At 43.3% G+C, this 12,559-nt stretch overlaps 2 protein-coding genes across 2 annotated transcripts in view; both read right to left on the reverse strand.

Annotated features, from left to right (window-relative positions):
- LOC115110093 (LIM homeobox transcription factor 1-alpha-like) overlaps nucleotides 1–2,152 on the reverse strand; it is a 31,073-nt gene extending 28,921 nt beyond the window's left edge. The window contains exon 1 of the mRNA XM_029635447.2: nucleotides 1,946–2,152. Within this exon, the coding sequence (XP_029491307.1) occupies nucleotides 1,946–1,989 (44 nt within the window). The 5' untranslated portion in view covers nucleotides 1,990–2,152. The remainder of the gene's footprint in view (nucleotides 1–1,945) is intronic.
- A 930-nt stretch (nucleotides 2,153–3,082) lies between these two features.
- The window catches only part of LOC115110084 (GEM-interacting protein-like), a 38,661-nt gene continuing 29,184 nt past the window's right edge, over nucleotides 3,083–12,559 (reverse strand). Inside the window, exons 18-20 of the mRNA XM_029635426.2 lie at nucleotides 10,566–10,899; nucleotides 8,871–8,973; nucleotides 3,083–8,457 (exon numbers count right to left, since the gene is read on the reverse strand). Of these exons, the coding sequence (XP_029491286.1) occupies nucleotides 7,736–8,457; nucleotides 8,871–8,973; nucleotides 10,566–10,899 (1,159 nt within the window). The 3' untranslated portion in view covers nucleotides 3,083–7,735. The remainder of the gene's footprint in view (nucleotides 8,458–8,870; nucleotides 8,974–10,565; nucleotides 10,900–12,559) is intronic.

A 12,559-nucleotide genomic window follows, 5' to 3' on the forward strand; every position in this document is an offset into this window, starting at 1 on the left:
CAACAGGCGCAGTAGACCTTACAGTGAAATGCACTTACGAGCCCCTAACCAACAATGCAGTTAAAAAAATGCGAATAAGAATAAGAAATAAAAGTGACAAGTAATTAAAGAGCAGCAGTAAAGTAACAATATCGAGACTGTATACAGAGGGGTACCCGTACAGAGTCAATGTGCGGGGGCACCAGTTAGTCGAGGTAATTGAGGTAATATGTACATGTAGGTAGAGTTATTAAAGTGGCTATGCATAGATAATAACAGAGAGTAGCAGCGGGTTAAAAAAAAAGGGGGGAGGGGGGGGGGAGCAATGCAAATAGTCTGGGTAGCCATTTGAATAGATGTTGTTGAGTAGATGCCAAGGAGTCTTATGGCTTGGGGGTAGAAGCTGTTTAGAAGCCTCTTTGACCTAGACTTGGCGCTCCGGTACCGTTTGCCGTGCGGTAGCAGAGAGAACAGTCTATGACTAGGATGTCTGGAGTCTTTGACTGGAGTCTATCCTATAAGCTTTACGTTATACCGATAATATACTGGACAAAACTGAAGGGACACCTGGTTTAGTCTCATTTTGCGCCCCCTCTAAATAAAAAGCATAGGCCAATCAAAAGCTATAGGCCCTGTGTAGTGATAGGGCTATCAAAACTTTAAAATATTTATGTTAACACCAAAGTCTGGGGAATGTGCTCGGTAGGCCAACAATTAAAGTGTTGAGTGAAGTTGTAGGTTAAGGTCAGGGTCAGGTAAGGGTTATGGTTAAGGTTAGGGTAAGGTTTAAGATGAGGGTTTAGGGTAGGGATGTCACAAGGATCGCGAATAGCACTAACAATTAAAGATTGCCAGCAAATGCGGTGGATATCGGCTATGTCGTCGATTTTCTTGGAGCTATGTTATTACTGCGTCGTCAGCACACGTTCACAATAAAGCTAATCACCATTTGATATACTATTTCCCCATTATATTCACATAACTAGGCTACCCCTGCCGTTTTCAATTTGCGTCTCCCTGTAGCCTATATTCTCCACAACATGTTGATATAAACATGTGTAGGCTTGAGTTAGACAAATATTTGTTTGTTTGGGATAAATAGTCTATTTCTTTATAGGCTAATACCACCCCACATTTCAGCAACTCATTGAAGAGACATGCCTACATTGACATTTCGGACCATTGGCTACAACCGAGGTTGTGGCTATTATCAAATGAAATTAAATATCAATCTCGATGAGGAGCGAGACTCAATCATCATCATCACCATCATCATACAAGTAGACATGGGAAATGCCAGCGGTTTTCAAATCCCTCAACCGGGACCACCAGATGTTCCACAATTGTGTTGTAGCCCTGAACTAGCTTACCGAATCAACGGCTTGATAATTAGTTGACAAGCTGAATCAGTTGTGCTAGCTCTTGAAAAGTTGCAATTTTGGAACCGGCTGGGGTCCCTGATGAGAGCTTTGAAACCCCCCGAGGCTATAATAATTTCAAAATATCGATAAGGACTAAAGGTTTGCTATGGACCGCAAGCCTATGATAAGACAGAAAATGTATATCGGCAACCTTACCATTCAACAAAAGATTAAAGTCAAATGTTGCTAAACTATTTGGGTATTTAAAAGTAGGCTATGTTAAAGTTGATAGGCCTACAAATATGAAATGATGTGGGCTAGTCAAATAGCAGATTAGGCTACAGGCAATATGCAACACATAACCTACACTTGGATAAAAGTCAAACCTTTGGTGGAATTCCCATGAGCCTCAAATAATACCATCAAGAAACCGATGTAGGATCACTCCTATTTCCAAGGAAGAACAAGACACGTAAAGGGGGTGGCCTGGTTAAATGTGATGAAAAATGTAACACTTTATATTGGCAACATATCTGCAAATTGAGGTTGGCAAAGCACCGACAACCTGTCGACGCGTTCTGGATGTTGGCTGCGGACGCACATACCTTGAGGTGAAACACACTCCTTCCGAAACCTCTATCGGTAGCATTAAAATAACATAAGACTAGTCGGTCCGTGGATGTGCACGCGTCGTATAGTCCTATTTCAAACTCCAGACAGCGAATAGCAGCAAAATAGCTTCATGTTAAGGCAAACTATTCTTTTGTGCTCTCTTTTCTCCCCGTCGCTCTGAAGCGGACTGTGCGCCTGGAGTTCGGTGTGCATAAAACGATGGAGGGAGTGGAAGGAGGGGAGGGGGGCAGGAGAAACGGCGACGGTTCTTAAGGTGAGGGGGTGTATGACGTAGTGATAATGTGCTGTGCTGGAATAAGGCGTTTGCATTTGGTAGAGATGGAGACTGGATAATAAGGAATCACCATCGGGTGATGAATGTTGTTCTTTTTAGATAATTGGATTGTTTTAACAAAACCATCAGCCATTAGCATTGACAATAAAATTACTGCTGCATTATAGGAACTTTTATGAGATTTGTATTTATTTATTTCAAACCTTATCCTACTTGGCTATACCCGTATTCTCAACTGTTGAGATGACATCGAACTCTTTTGATAGTTATAGGCCTAGTGAACAATGACTAGGCCACGGTTTCACAAACTTGGTCATCGGGACCCCCTGCACAGCTAATTAAAATAATCAACTAATCGTCAAGCTTTGATCATTTGAATCAGCTGTGTAGTGTTAAGGCAAAAAAAAAAAACGTGCACCCCTTGGGGTCCCGAGGACCGAGTTTGGGAACCACTGGACTAGGCCCTACTGTATGCATGACCAACCTACATGTGTAAAGGGTTTGATGGATTATGTGTGGATGAGACAAAACATGCACCTAACTAAACAATTAGAAACAAATGTTTTCCTACTTGCTAGAAATAATAAGCGGTTGGTTTAACGTTTGGCCCCGTTTGTAAAACAAAAACAAAAAACCAAACACTTTTCATGCGGTGAATTCTACTGCCACCGTGTGGCAAGAAAGGTGGAGGCGAGATGCCTACAGCCAGCCTACTGTTCTTACATGATGGTAAAGTCAGTCACCCCAGCAATTCTATGAAATGCATTCGTACAAAGTCCATACAGCAATTAATCTGACTGGAATTCATATCAAATGGATCCAAATATGGAAACAGTTGTAGTTAGAAGTTTAATATGGAATATGGAATACAAGGGAAGCTCAATGTAAGTACATCTTTATATGTGTTTATTAATAGAAATCGTACAGCATTCCGATGAGCTTCCTATAAAACCCTAATAGAAAAATCGCACATGTATCGACCGTTTGCTTACAGTGGAAGCCTTGGCATTCACGTTATTAAGGGAATAGCGAACAGTGCAGGAAACACTCGTGTCAGAACTGGAGGGGGGGGGGGGACTTTTTACAGAATTCATCAAGATGATGAGGTTATAGTAAAGACAGTGATTTATTGTCTAGCCCTGCGACCGTAAGTGGGCAGTCTATCTAGCCTTCGTCTTTGTGTGCGCTGCTGCATAGAGCATACTTTTCCCCAAAAAACTCTCAAACTCTATCCAAATATTCAGAGCAGTTCATAGTTACAGTTACAAATATTTCAGAGCAGTCCAGATTAACTTTACAAAAAAATGACCCCCCCCCCCCATAGAAACTAGTTCGCCTGAACTCAGGAGAGAGAGTGTTTCTTCCTCGTTAAAGGGGTTACAGTGAGATGTGTTCTAAATGGAACCCTAGTTCCAAATCCTTACATAGGGCACTGGTCAACAGTAGTGTACTACTGGGAATAGAGTGCCATTTGGGATGAAACACGTGGACTTCTCCTTAAAGAGGTTATTACAGTGCTTCTCCTGCTATATTTAGGTTAATGGAGTCCCTTCTATACCAGAGCTGGCTATTGGTTTCCGGCCCAATCCTGGCTTGTTAGAGATATAGTGTGTATTCATTAGTGCACACCGTACAGTAGCAAAACGTTTCACAATGGAAACATGTGTCGGTATTACTTTATAATAAATCCATGTAATAGAGCATTTATAATGGATTAGTAAAATAGCTCATGCATCATTTATTAGTTATTACTCATTCATTCAATTTTAATATAGGTCCGTATAAACCATTGTCTAATCATTAGTTAACTATTTTTGCGTGGCGTGATCTAAAGTGTGGGCTATTTATACTTTATAAACGCTTTGAGTGACCAGTGTAATTTCTCATTAAAAGATGGACATGCCATTCATTGGTAGACATTCTAGCAGTACCTGCTGCAGGTCTCAAAATGGCCCCTAGAACATATCAATGGTTAAACAATAAGCACACAATACAGATGATTTTTTAAATATATTGAACATTTTATTCCGAAACAGTCACACTGTTGTAATAATAGTGCGATGTGTAACTTCAGACACATTCTATGCTGAGTAGAACAACGTTTTTTCGTCTGAAAATGCTATCATTAGCGTTTCTTGGCATTGACATTTCTACCAAAACCAACGCGTGGAGCAGTCAGTCAATATACAGCTTGCGAGGTAGGGAAACAAATATCTGAATTCATCATTTAGCTGAACTATGCCATTATGTTTAAAGAGTGACTACATTTTAAAGGCCCAGTAAAAGTGTCACCAAAAAACAAAGCCGTGTGAAAATAGTGTGTGGTTAAAAGACTGGAAGGATTTAAAAGTTCCACATGTCACATTTCTATCTGCAAATCATACATGGAACATATCTACCTCAATCACATAGGCCTATCAGTAGTCATGAATGAATAAGAGAGAACAACCGATCTGGCCAGCTGTTGTGTGTAGGCTACATCTCCCAGTTGTATGACTCGTTTGCGTTTGTGAGGTGACAAGATTAGCAAAACATTCACGTTACAATAGAGGGCTGCATTCCTGTGCGAGACAGGGTGGAGTGAGCGGGGCCACATAAGCATAAAAGAACATTGCGGGACTGCAGTTGGGTTCGGGACCAGTTCTTGCAGTAGCGGGTGGGAGTCGGACAGAAAGCCAGCAGCGGTATGAAAAACTGCTGGTGTGGGCGAGAGCGGGTGCAGGCAGGAGCGGGATGAATAAATCAGTCTGGTGCAGACCTCTCTCTACATTACACCTCTTCCTACAAGTTTTCGTGAATAAAATGTTTGATATATTTCCTTAATTTAAAGGCCCAGTCCAGTCAAACACTAGATTTTCCTGTGTTTTATATATATTTCCACAATATGAGATTGGAATAATTCAGTGAAATTGTGGAAATTATGATAATGCCCTTTTAGTATAAGAGCTTCCAAAATTCTCTGCCAATATCAGCTAGTTTTTATGTTTTCCCCTCCCCACTCAGACCACTAGCAAAATTCTTGCTTGAGAAATTGCTGTTTGCTAAGAATCTACGTTTTGTTTCTTTTTGACCATTTCAATTGAAAACAATCACAGTGAGGTACTTAATTGTTACCCAGAAATGATTTGATATTGAGATAAAAACGTCTGTATTGGACCTTTAAACATCCCGTGTTGTGTACTTGTTCTTGTACCATTGATACTGTATGTTTCAGACCTTAATTAAGGAGCATCAGGTACAGCTGTCTGTCTACCAATGTCCATCTTTTTGTGAGAAATTACACTGATCACTCAGAACATTTATAAAGTGTAAATTGCACACCATTTATATGAGGCCACGCAAAACGACGTAACTAATGCTTCTTCAAATGGCTTCGATGACCTATATTAAACATCTTATGAATGGAGAATTGATTAAGAAAAAAAAAGGAATAAACTATTTACTAATCCATTACAAATGCTTTATTACGTGGAGTTGCTATAAAGTGCTACCAGAGTTTCTATTGGACATATTCAGGTAGGTCCCTCCCCATTTGGTTCAGTTTGGTTTCTATTGAAGACACACACAGTGTAGTGTGCATGACTGGAATTGTCATGGAAGTCCTGATGATAGCGTTTACAACGGATGTTGATGCAAATTATACATACAGTATGGGGCTTAATTATTTAAAGTCTAGATTTGGCTATGTGTGTCTGTGTATATAGACAGTGCGTATGGACAGTGTGAGTAGGCCCTTTGGTGAGCTTTTCATTTATATATCTGTGTACATAACTGTGATGAGTTACAGTACCAGTCAAAAGTTTGGACACACCTACTCATTCCAGGGTTTTTCTTTATTTTTGACTATTTTCTACATTGTAGAATAATAGTGAAGACATCAACACTATGAAATAACACATATGGAGGAATCATGTAGTAACCCAAAAAGTGTTAAACAAATTAAAATATATTTTATATTCTTCAAAGTAGCTATCCTTTTGCCTTGATGACAGCTTTGCACACTCTTGGCTTTCTCTCAAACAGCTTCACGAGGGATGCTTTTCTTACAGTCTTAAAGGAGTTCCCACATATGCTGAGCTCTTGTTGGCTGCTTTTCCTTCACGCTGCGTTCCAACTCATCCCAAACCATCTCAATTGGGTTGAGGTCGGGTGATTGTGGAGGCCAGGTCATCTGATGCAGCACTCCATCACTCTCCTTGGTCAAATAGCCCTTACACAAACTAGAGGTTTGCTTTGGGTCATTGTCCTGTTGAAAAACAAATGATAGTCGCACTAAGCACAAACCAGATGGGTTGGCGTATCGCTGCAAAATGCGGTGGTAGCCATGCTGGATAAATGTTCCTTGAATTCTAAATAAATCACTGAAAGTGTCACTAGCAAAGCAACCCCACACCATCACCTCCACCTCCATGCTTCACTGTGGGAACCACACATGCGGGCGGAGATCATCCGTTCACCTATTCTGCATCTCACAAAGACACAGCGGTTGGAAACAAATAGCTCAAATTTGGACTAATCAGACCAAAGGGCAGATTCACACCGGTCTAATGTCCATTGCTTGTGTTTCTTGGCACAAGCAAGTCTCTTTTTCTTATTGGTGTCCTTTAGTAGTGGTTTCTATTTCAGCAATTCGACCATGAAGGCCTGATTCATGCAGTCTCCTCTGAACAGTTGATGTTGAGATGTGTCTGTTACTTGAACTCCGTGAAGTATTTTTTTGGGGCTGCAATCGGAGGTGCAGTGAACTCTAATGAATTTATCCTTTGCAGCAGAGGTCACTCCGAGTCTTCCTTTCCTGTGGCGGTCTACACGACTTTTGCGACTGCACTTGAAAAAACTTTCAAAGTTCTTGAAATTTTTCAAATTGACTGACCTTCATGTCTTAAAGTATGTGTAATGGACGGTCGTTTCTCTTTGCTTATTTGAGCTGTTCTTGCCATAATATGGTCTTTTACCAAATAGGGCTATCTAACAAGGCACACCTGTTAATTTAAATGCATTACAGGTGCCTTCCTCATGAAGCTGGTTGAGTGAACTCCAAGAGTGTGCAAAGCTGTCATCAAGGCAAAGGGTGGCTACTTCGCGGGAATTTCAAATATAAAATCTATTTAGATTTGTTTAACAGTTTTTTGTTACTACATGATTCTATATGTGTTATTTCATAGTTTTGATGTCTTCACTATTATTCTACAATGTAGAAAATAGTACAAATAAAGAAAAACCCTTGAATGAGTAGGTGAGTACAACCTTTTGACTGGTACTGTATGTTAGTATGTTCTGTATTTATGAGTATTCTCGAGTAATCATGAGTGTATGTCATTTTTCACTGTATTTGTAAAAAACACTTGACGTTACACAATACAATTCATCCCTTCTATGGGTTTAACCATAGAAATAGAATCCTGTCAGTCTATGGAATGTTGACTTGAATGGCGAATGTCCATTCTCGAATGTGATTCTAATTCTATGGTTCCAACCTTCCTCCTCCTCAGACAAAGTGTTGCTGCAGTCCTGAGTGGCTACGTCTGAGCTTCAGCCCTGACAGGATCTTCCGGGCCGGGCCACTCAGACCCTCCTCTCCGCTCAGTCTCCGCCTCTCACCCACCCACCCCTGCCTGTTATTGGACTGGTTCACGTTCAGCTGAGACAATGTGGCAGACCAACTCCTAAGCCCCGCCTCCTGAGCACCGGTGCTCGGTGTCAGATTGACTCCTGCTGCTACTGCTGTTGTTTCAGCTACTGATGTTTCTACTACCACTGTCCCTGCCCGCAGCCTGCCCTGTGGAACCTCATATGGGCGTGTGTTCTCTCTTTCCGTCTGGCTCTCTGGGGCGTGGCCTCCAGCCTGGCTGAGCAGGTGGGTGGCGGTTGTCTCGGGGGGAAGCTCCAATCGAAGGATTCTCCTTCTCTGGCTAACAGGTTCAGGTTCTGGGGAAGGGCTACGGCTGCTGTCTGCGCTCTTTAGTTGGTTTCTCTTCCTCTCCTCCTCTTCATCCTCCTCCTCATCCTCCTCTTCCCCGAGCTGCCCGGAACTGGTAGTGCCCGCGGAGCGGCGGAGACCCGGTGTGGGTTGGCGCTGGTACTTGACAGGCTGCCTGTTGAAGTGGCTCCGTGGCTGGGTCCCCACGGAGGGAGAGTCAGCTGGCTCTGGACCCCCTACCAGATCACCCAGAGCAGCAGCCTCTGTTGATGCCCCCCTCACAGCCACGACTGGGGAAGCAAGGGGGAGGAAAGGGAGGAGAGAGGGGAGGATATGCGACAACAAGACAAACCAGAGAAACACCGATTAACCACTGTGCTTCACCTTTAGCTTAGCAAAGTAAATACTCTGTCTCTTTCTATCATAACATGTTGTGTGAGTTTAGGGCTAGCTTTTGAGAGGCTGTTGAATATTGGCAAAATAAATAAGAAAATGCCTACAATGAAGTCAGCAGAGGGCGCTATAACATGACAAAAACAGTGAGCAGCGAGCAGACAATAGATCTGATGTGCAGCAGAGAAAGGTTCTGTAAGGAAATGACAGATCAGATAAGAACAGCAAAGTCCTCTAGCCCACCTGTTTACCAACAATACCCATTAATCCAACCAACCATTCCTCTGATACTACAGTACATCCCGCCTACCTGCTCTCTCACTGGCTTCAGGGCTGAGCTGGTCCACTGCCTCATTGGACGACGACTTGTCAGATATATAACCCTCGCTCGAGTCTCTCTTGATTGTACGAGTCTGTTGAAATGACACAAACTCTGAGTTTTGGAGAATAGATACCAGATTTTTGGGGTAGGAAGTGTTGGGAATGGAACACTGTAGCGAGATAAATACTATATTTCTAGGTCTAGAAAGTGAACCCCAGTGGGTTACAGAGAGATTGCCAGGTAAATTGTGGATGTTGATTAGCCTGTACATATAACATGGATTAAAAAAAAACTTATTGGAGAAAATCAAGTTGCCTGGTCACTTGTTCTCCTAGTTCTGTTTTTCAGGTAAGAAAATAAGCAAAGGGCAGGGCAATAACCTTCTCTTCCACCCCCCACACCCTCCCAGTATTTCCCAGTGGTCAGTGTTGTGTATTTAGTGGCCAAGAATGCCCATGCTAGGGCTGTGTCTCAATAACTTTAACTTGCTTCCTCGTGTCCTTTCCTACTCATGAATCCTGCAGTTTACACATTATCCAGTCCTTTGGCCTATCAGTGGTAATGAAGGAGAGAAGAAAGGAAAGGAAGTAATTTTACAATATAGGAAGGAGAACAGGAATAATTTGACACTCATTTACTATATTTCACAGAAGAAGCCATTGGACAGTATTGAGATCCAGCCGGGGTAGATCTGGTCAGGAAAGGAAGGGTCAGATCAGAGTCCAGTCAGAGGTAGCATAGACACACAGAGACACACACACACACACCACAATGTTGCATTGTGTTAAGCCTCACAAAAAAAGCACATAATCCCTTCCGGGTTGGCCACAGCATGGTGAGCCAGGAGCATTAAAGTGGCAATCTGGGATTGATACATCTGTTTTGGGATTTTTTTATTTGAATTAATGATATAGCCATTGACTCTTGAATAATATTCCTTATAAGTGCCTCGTTAGTTACATTTCTTCAACCCCATCCCTCAGCTGTTTACCAAAAAAAGTGACTGGAGTGACCTCTTGTTGTTTGAATCCCAGATTACCCCTTTGACACAACAACAGGTAACAGAAGCAACAGGAAAGAAAGCAGCTCAAGGCAGCAGGCTGAGGCTGAAATCCGTGAACCCTGGCTTTGAGGCAGACTTGGGTTCAAATACTATTTGAAATGTGTCAAATACTTTGAGTAGTTGCTCTAGCCTTCCTGGGGTGCCAGATGGGCTGGGTTTACAGTTTGGTGACTATTCTATTGGAACTATTGCGTAGTAGCCTGGCGAAAGTATTTGAAATCATTTCTAATAGTATTTTAACCCAGGTCTGACTGTAGGGCATCATGAGCCGTCTCAGTGTTACTTAGACTTAGAGGACCAATCACTGGCTGACAAACCTACAGCTGCCAGATATGTGATCAAGAGGCCTCAGATGCTAAATTAAGTGTTTGATTGAGGTTAACATTGCCCTCCTATTCAAACCATTTAAAAAACATTGGAGAAAATCTGTATTTAAATGTACTTCAGTATAGTGGGTCTATGAAAAGTATTTGAAAAGTATATATTTATCTATCAGCTGAGGGTTAACCAATCTGTTGACCAGACCTGGGTTCAAATGGTATGTTTGGATTCAAATACTTAAGCTGCACTTGATTGAGCTTGTCTGACACGATGGAATCCCCCCTCAGTGTGTCCCTTACCTCTAGGGAACGGGGGCGTTCTTTGGACGAGGCTCCTCTAGTGGGGGGGTCCTGGGACCCAGGGTCAACCCCAGCAACAGTCTTCTGGCCCCCCCCTGAACACATCGCCCGGGGAGGGGTGTCAGGGAGGGGGGTGGTGGGGGCGGGAGGTGGAGCATCAAATATGTGTTGGTGGTGTGTGATGAGAAACTCCACCAGTAGGGCTTGGTAGGTGGTCTCCAGTAGGGCCACCATGGACACGTCTACAGACACCAGCGGGCGCAGCAGGGTCGGACCAAACACAATGCCCAGGTTACTGGGAGACATCTTGTTCTCCTCGTAGTTCTCTGATACTCTGTGGAGAGAGAGAGAGAGATTGTGAAATCAGTGAAGAAGAGAGAGGATAGAGTATGGCCAAAAAAATACAATCTGGAGGGCCCAGCACCCCTCATATGACCATGTGACCGACCGTTCTGCTGCACGCCACAATAATCTGTTTACCCAGTGAGCTGAAGCCGAGGCATAACTTTGAGGAGCTAACACAAGTCTATGAGCATGGTTCACTGAGACATCTCCACAACAACCAGGTTTGCTAATTGTGCCGCAGTGTGCAGTAGTATCTGTGTAGGTGACGCATCATGTGCCGCAGTGTGCAGTAGTATCTGTGTAGGTGACGCATCATGTGCTGCAGTGTGCAGTAGTATCTGTGTAGGTGACGCATCATGTGCTGCAGTGTGCAGTAGTATCTGTGTAGGTGACGCATCATGTGCTGCAGTGTGCAGTAGTATCTGTGTAGGTGACGCATCATGTGCTGCAGTGTGCAGTAGTATCTGTGTAGGTGACACATCATGTGCTGCAGTGTGCAGTAGTATCTGTGTAGGTGACGCATCATGTGCCGCAGTGTGCAGTAGTATCTGTGTAGGTGACGCATCATGTGCCGCAGTGTGCAGTAGTATCTGTGTAGGTGACGCATCATGTGCCGCAGTGTGCAGTAGTATCTGTGTAGGTGACGCATCATGTGCCGCAGTGTGCAGTAGTATCTGTGTAGGTGACGCATCATGTGCCGCAGTGTGCAGTAGTATCTGTGTAGGTGTTGCATCATGTTGCACGTTCCGGTGAGCGATACACATGGTATACACCATCCAACGAAATGCTTCCTTCAGGTTCCTTCTCGACAATGCAACAACAATAAGAAGTAAGAAATATAGGAACATTTAGTAAATGGCTCAGTAGAATAAAATAAAACAGGGCCTCCCGAGTGGCGCAGCGGTCCAAGGCACTTCATCGCAGTGCTAGAGGTGTCACTACAGACCCGGGTTCGATCCCGTATCACAACCAGCCATGGTTGGGAGTCCCATAAGGCAGCGCATAATTGGCCCAGCGTTGTTCGGGTTAGGGGAGGGTTTGGCTAAGGGGGCTTTACTTGGCTCATTGCACTCTAGCGACTCCTTGTGGGGGGCGGACGCCTGCAGGTTGACCTCGGTCGTCAGGTGAACAGTGTTTCCTCCGACACATTGGTGCAGCTGGCTTCCAGGTTAAGCGGTCAGGTGTCAAGAAGCGAGGTTTGGCGGGTCATGTTTTGGAGGATGTATGACTCGGCCTTCGCCTCCCGAGCCCGTTGGGGGAGTTGCAGCGATGAAAAAGGGGAGTAATAATAATAATATATATATACAGTGCCTTGCGAAAGTATTCGGCCCCCTTGAACTTTGCGACCTTTTGCCACATTTCAGGCTTCAAACATAAAGATATAAAACTGTATTTTTTTGTGAAGAATCAACAACAAGTGGGACACAATCATGAAGTGCAACGACATTTATTGGATATTTCCAACCTTTTTAACAAATCAAAAACTGAAAAATTGGGCGTGCAAAATTATTCAGCCCCCTTAAGTTAATACTTTGTAGCGCCACCTTTTGCTGCGATTACAGCTGTAAGTCGCTTGGGGTATGTCTCTATCAGTTTTGCACATCGAGAGACTGAATTTTTTTCCCATTCCTCCTTGCAAAACAGCTCGA

The sequence above is a fragment of the Oncorhynchus nerka genome, linkage group LG26, assembly GCF_034236695.1.
Source record: "Oncorhynchus nerka isolate Pitt River linkage group LG26, Oner_Uvic_2.0, whole genome shotgun sequence".
Classification (NCBI taxonomy): Eukaryota; Metazoa; Chordata; class Actinopteri; order Salmoniformes; family Salmonidae; genus Oncorhynchus; species Oncorhynchus nerka.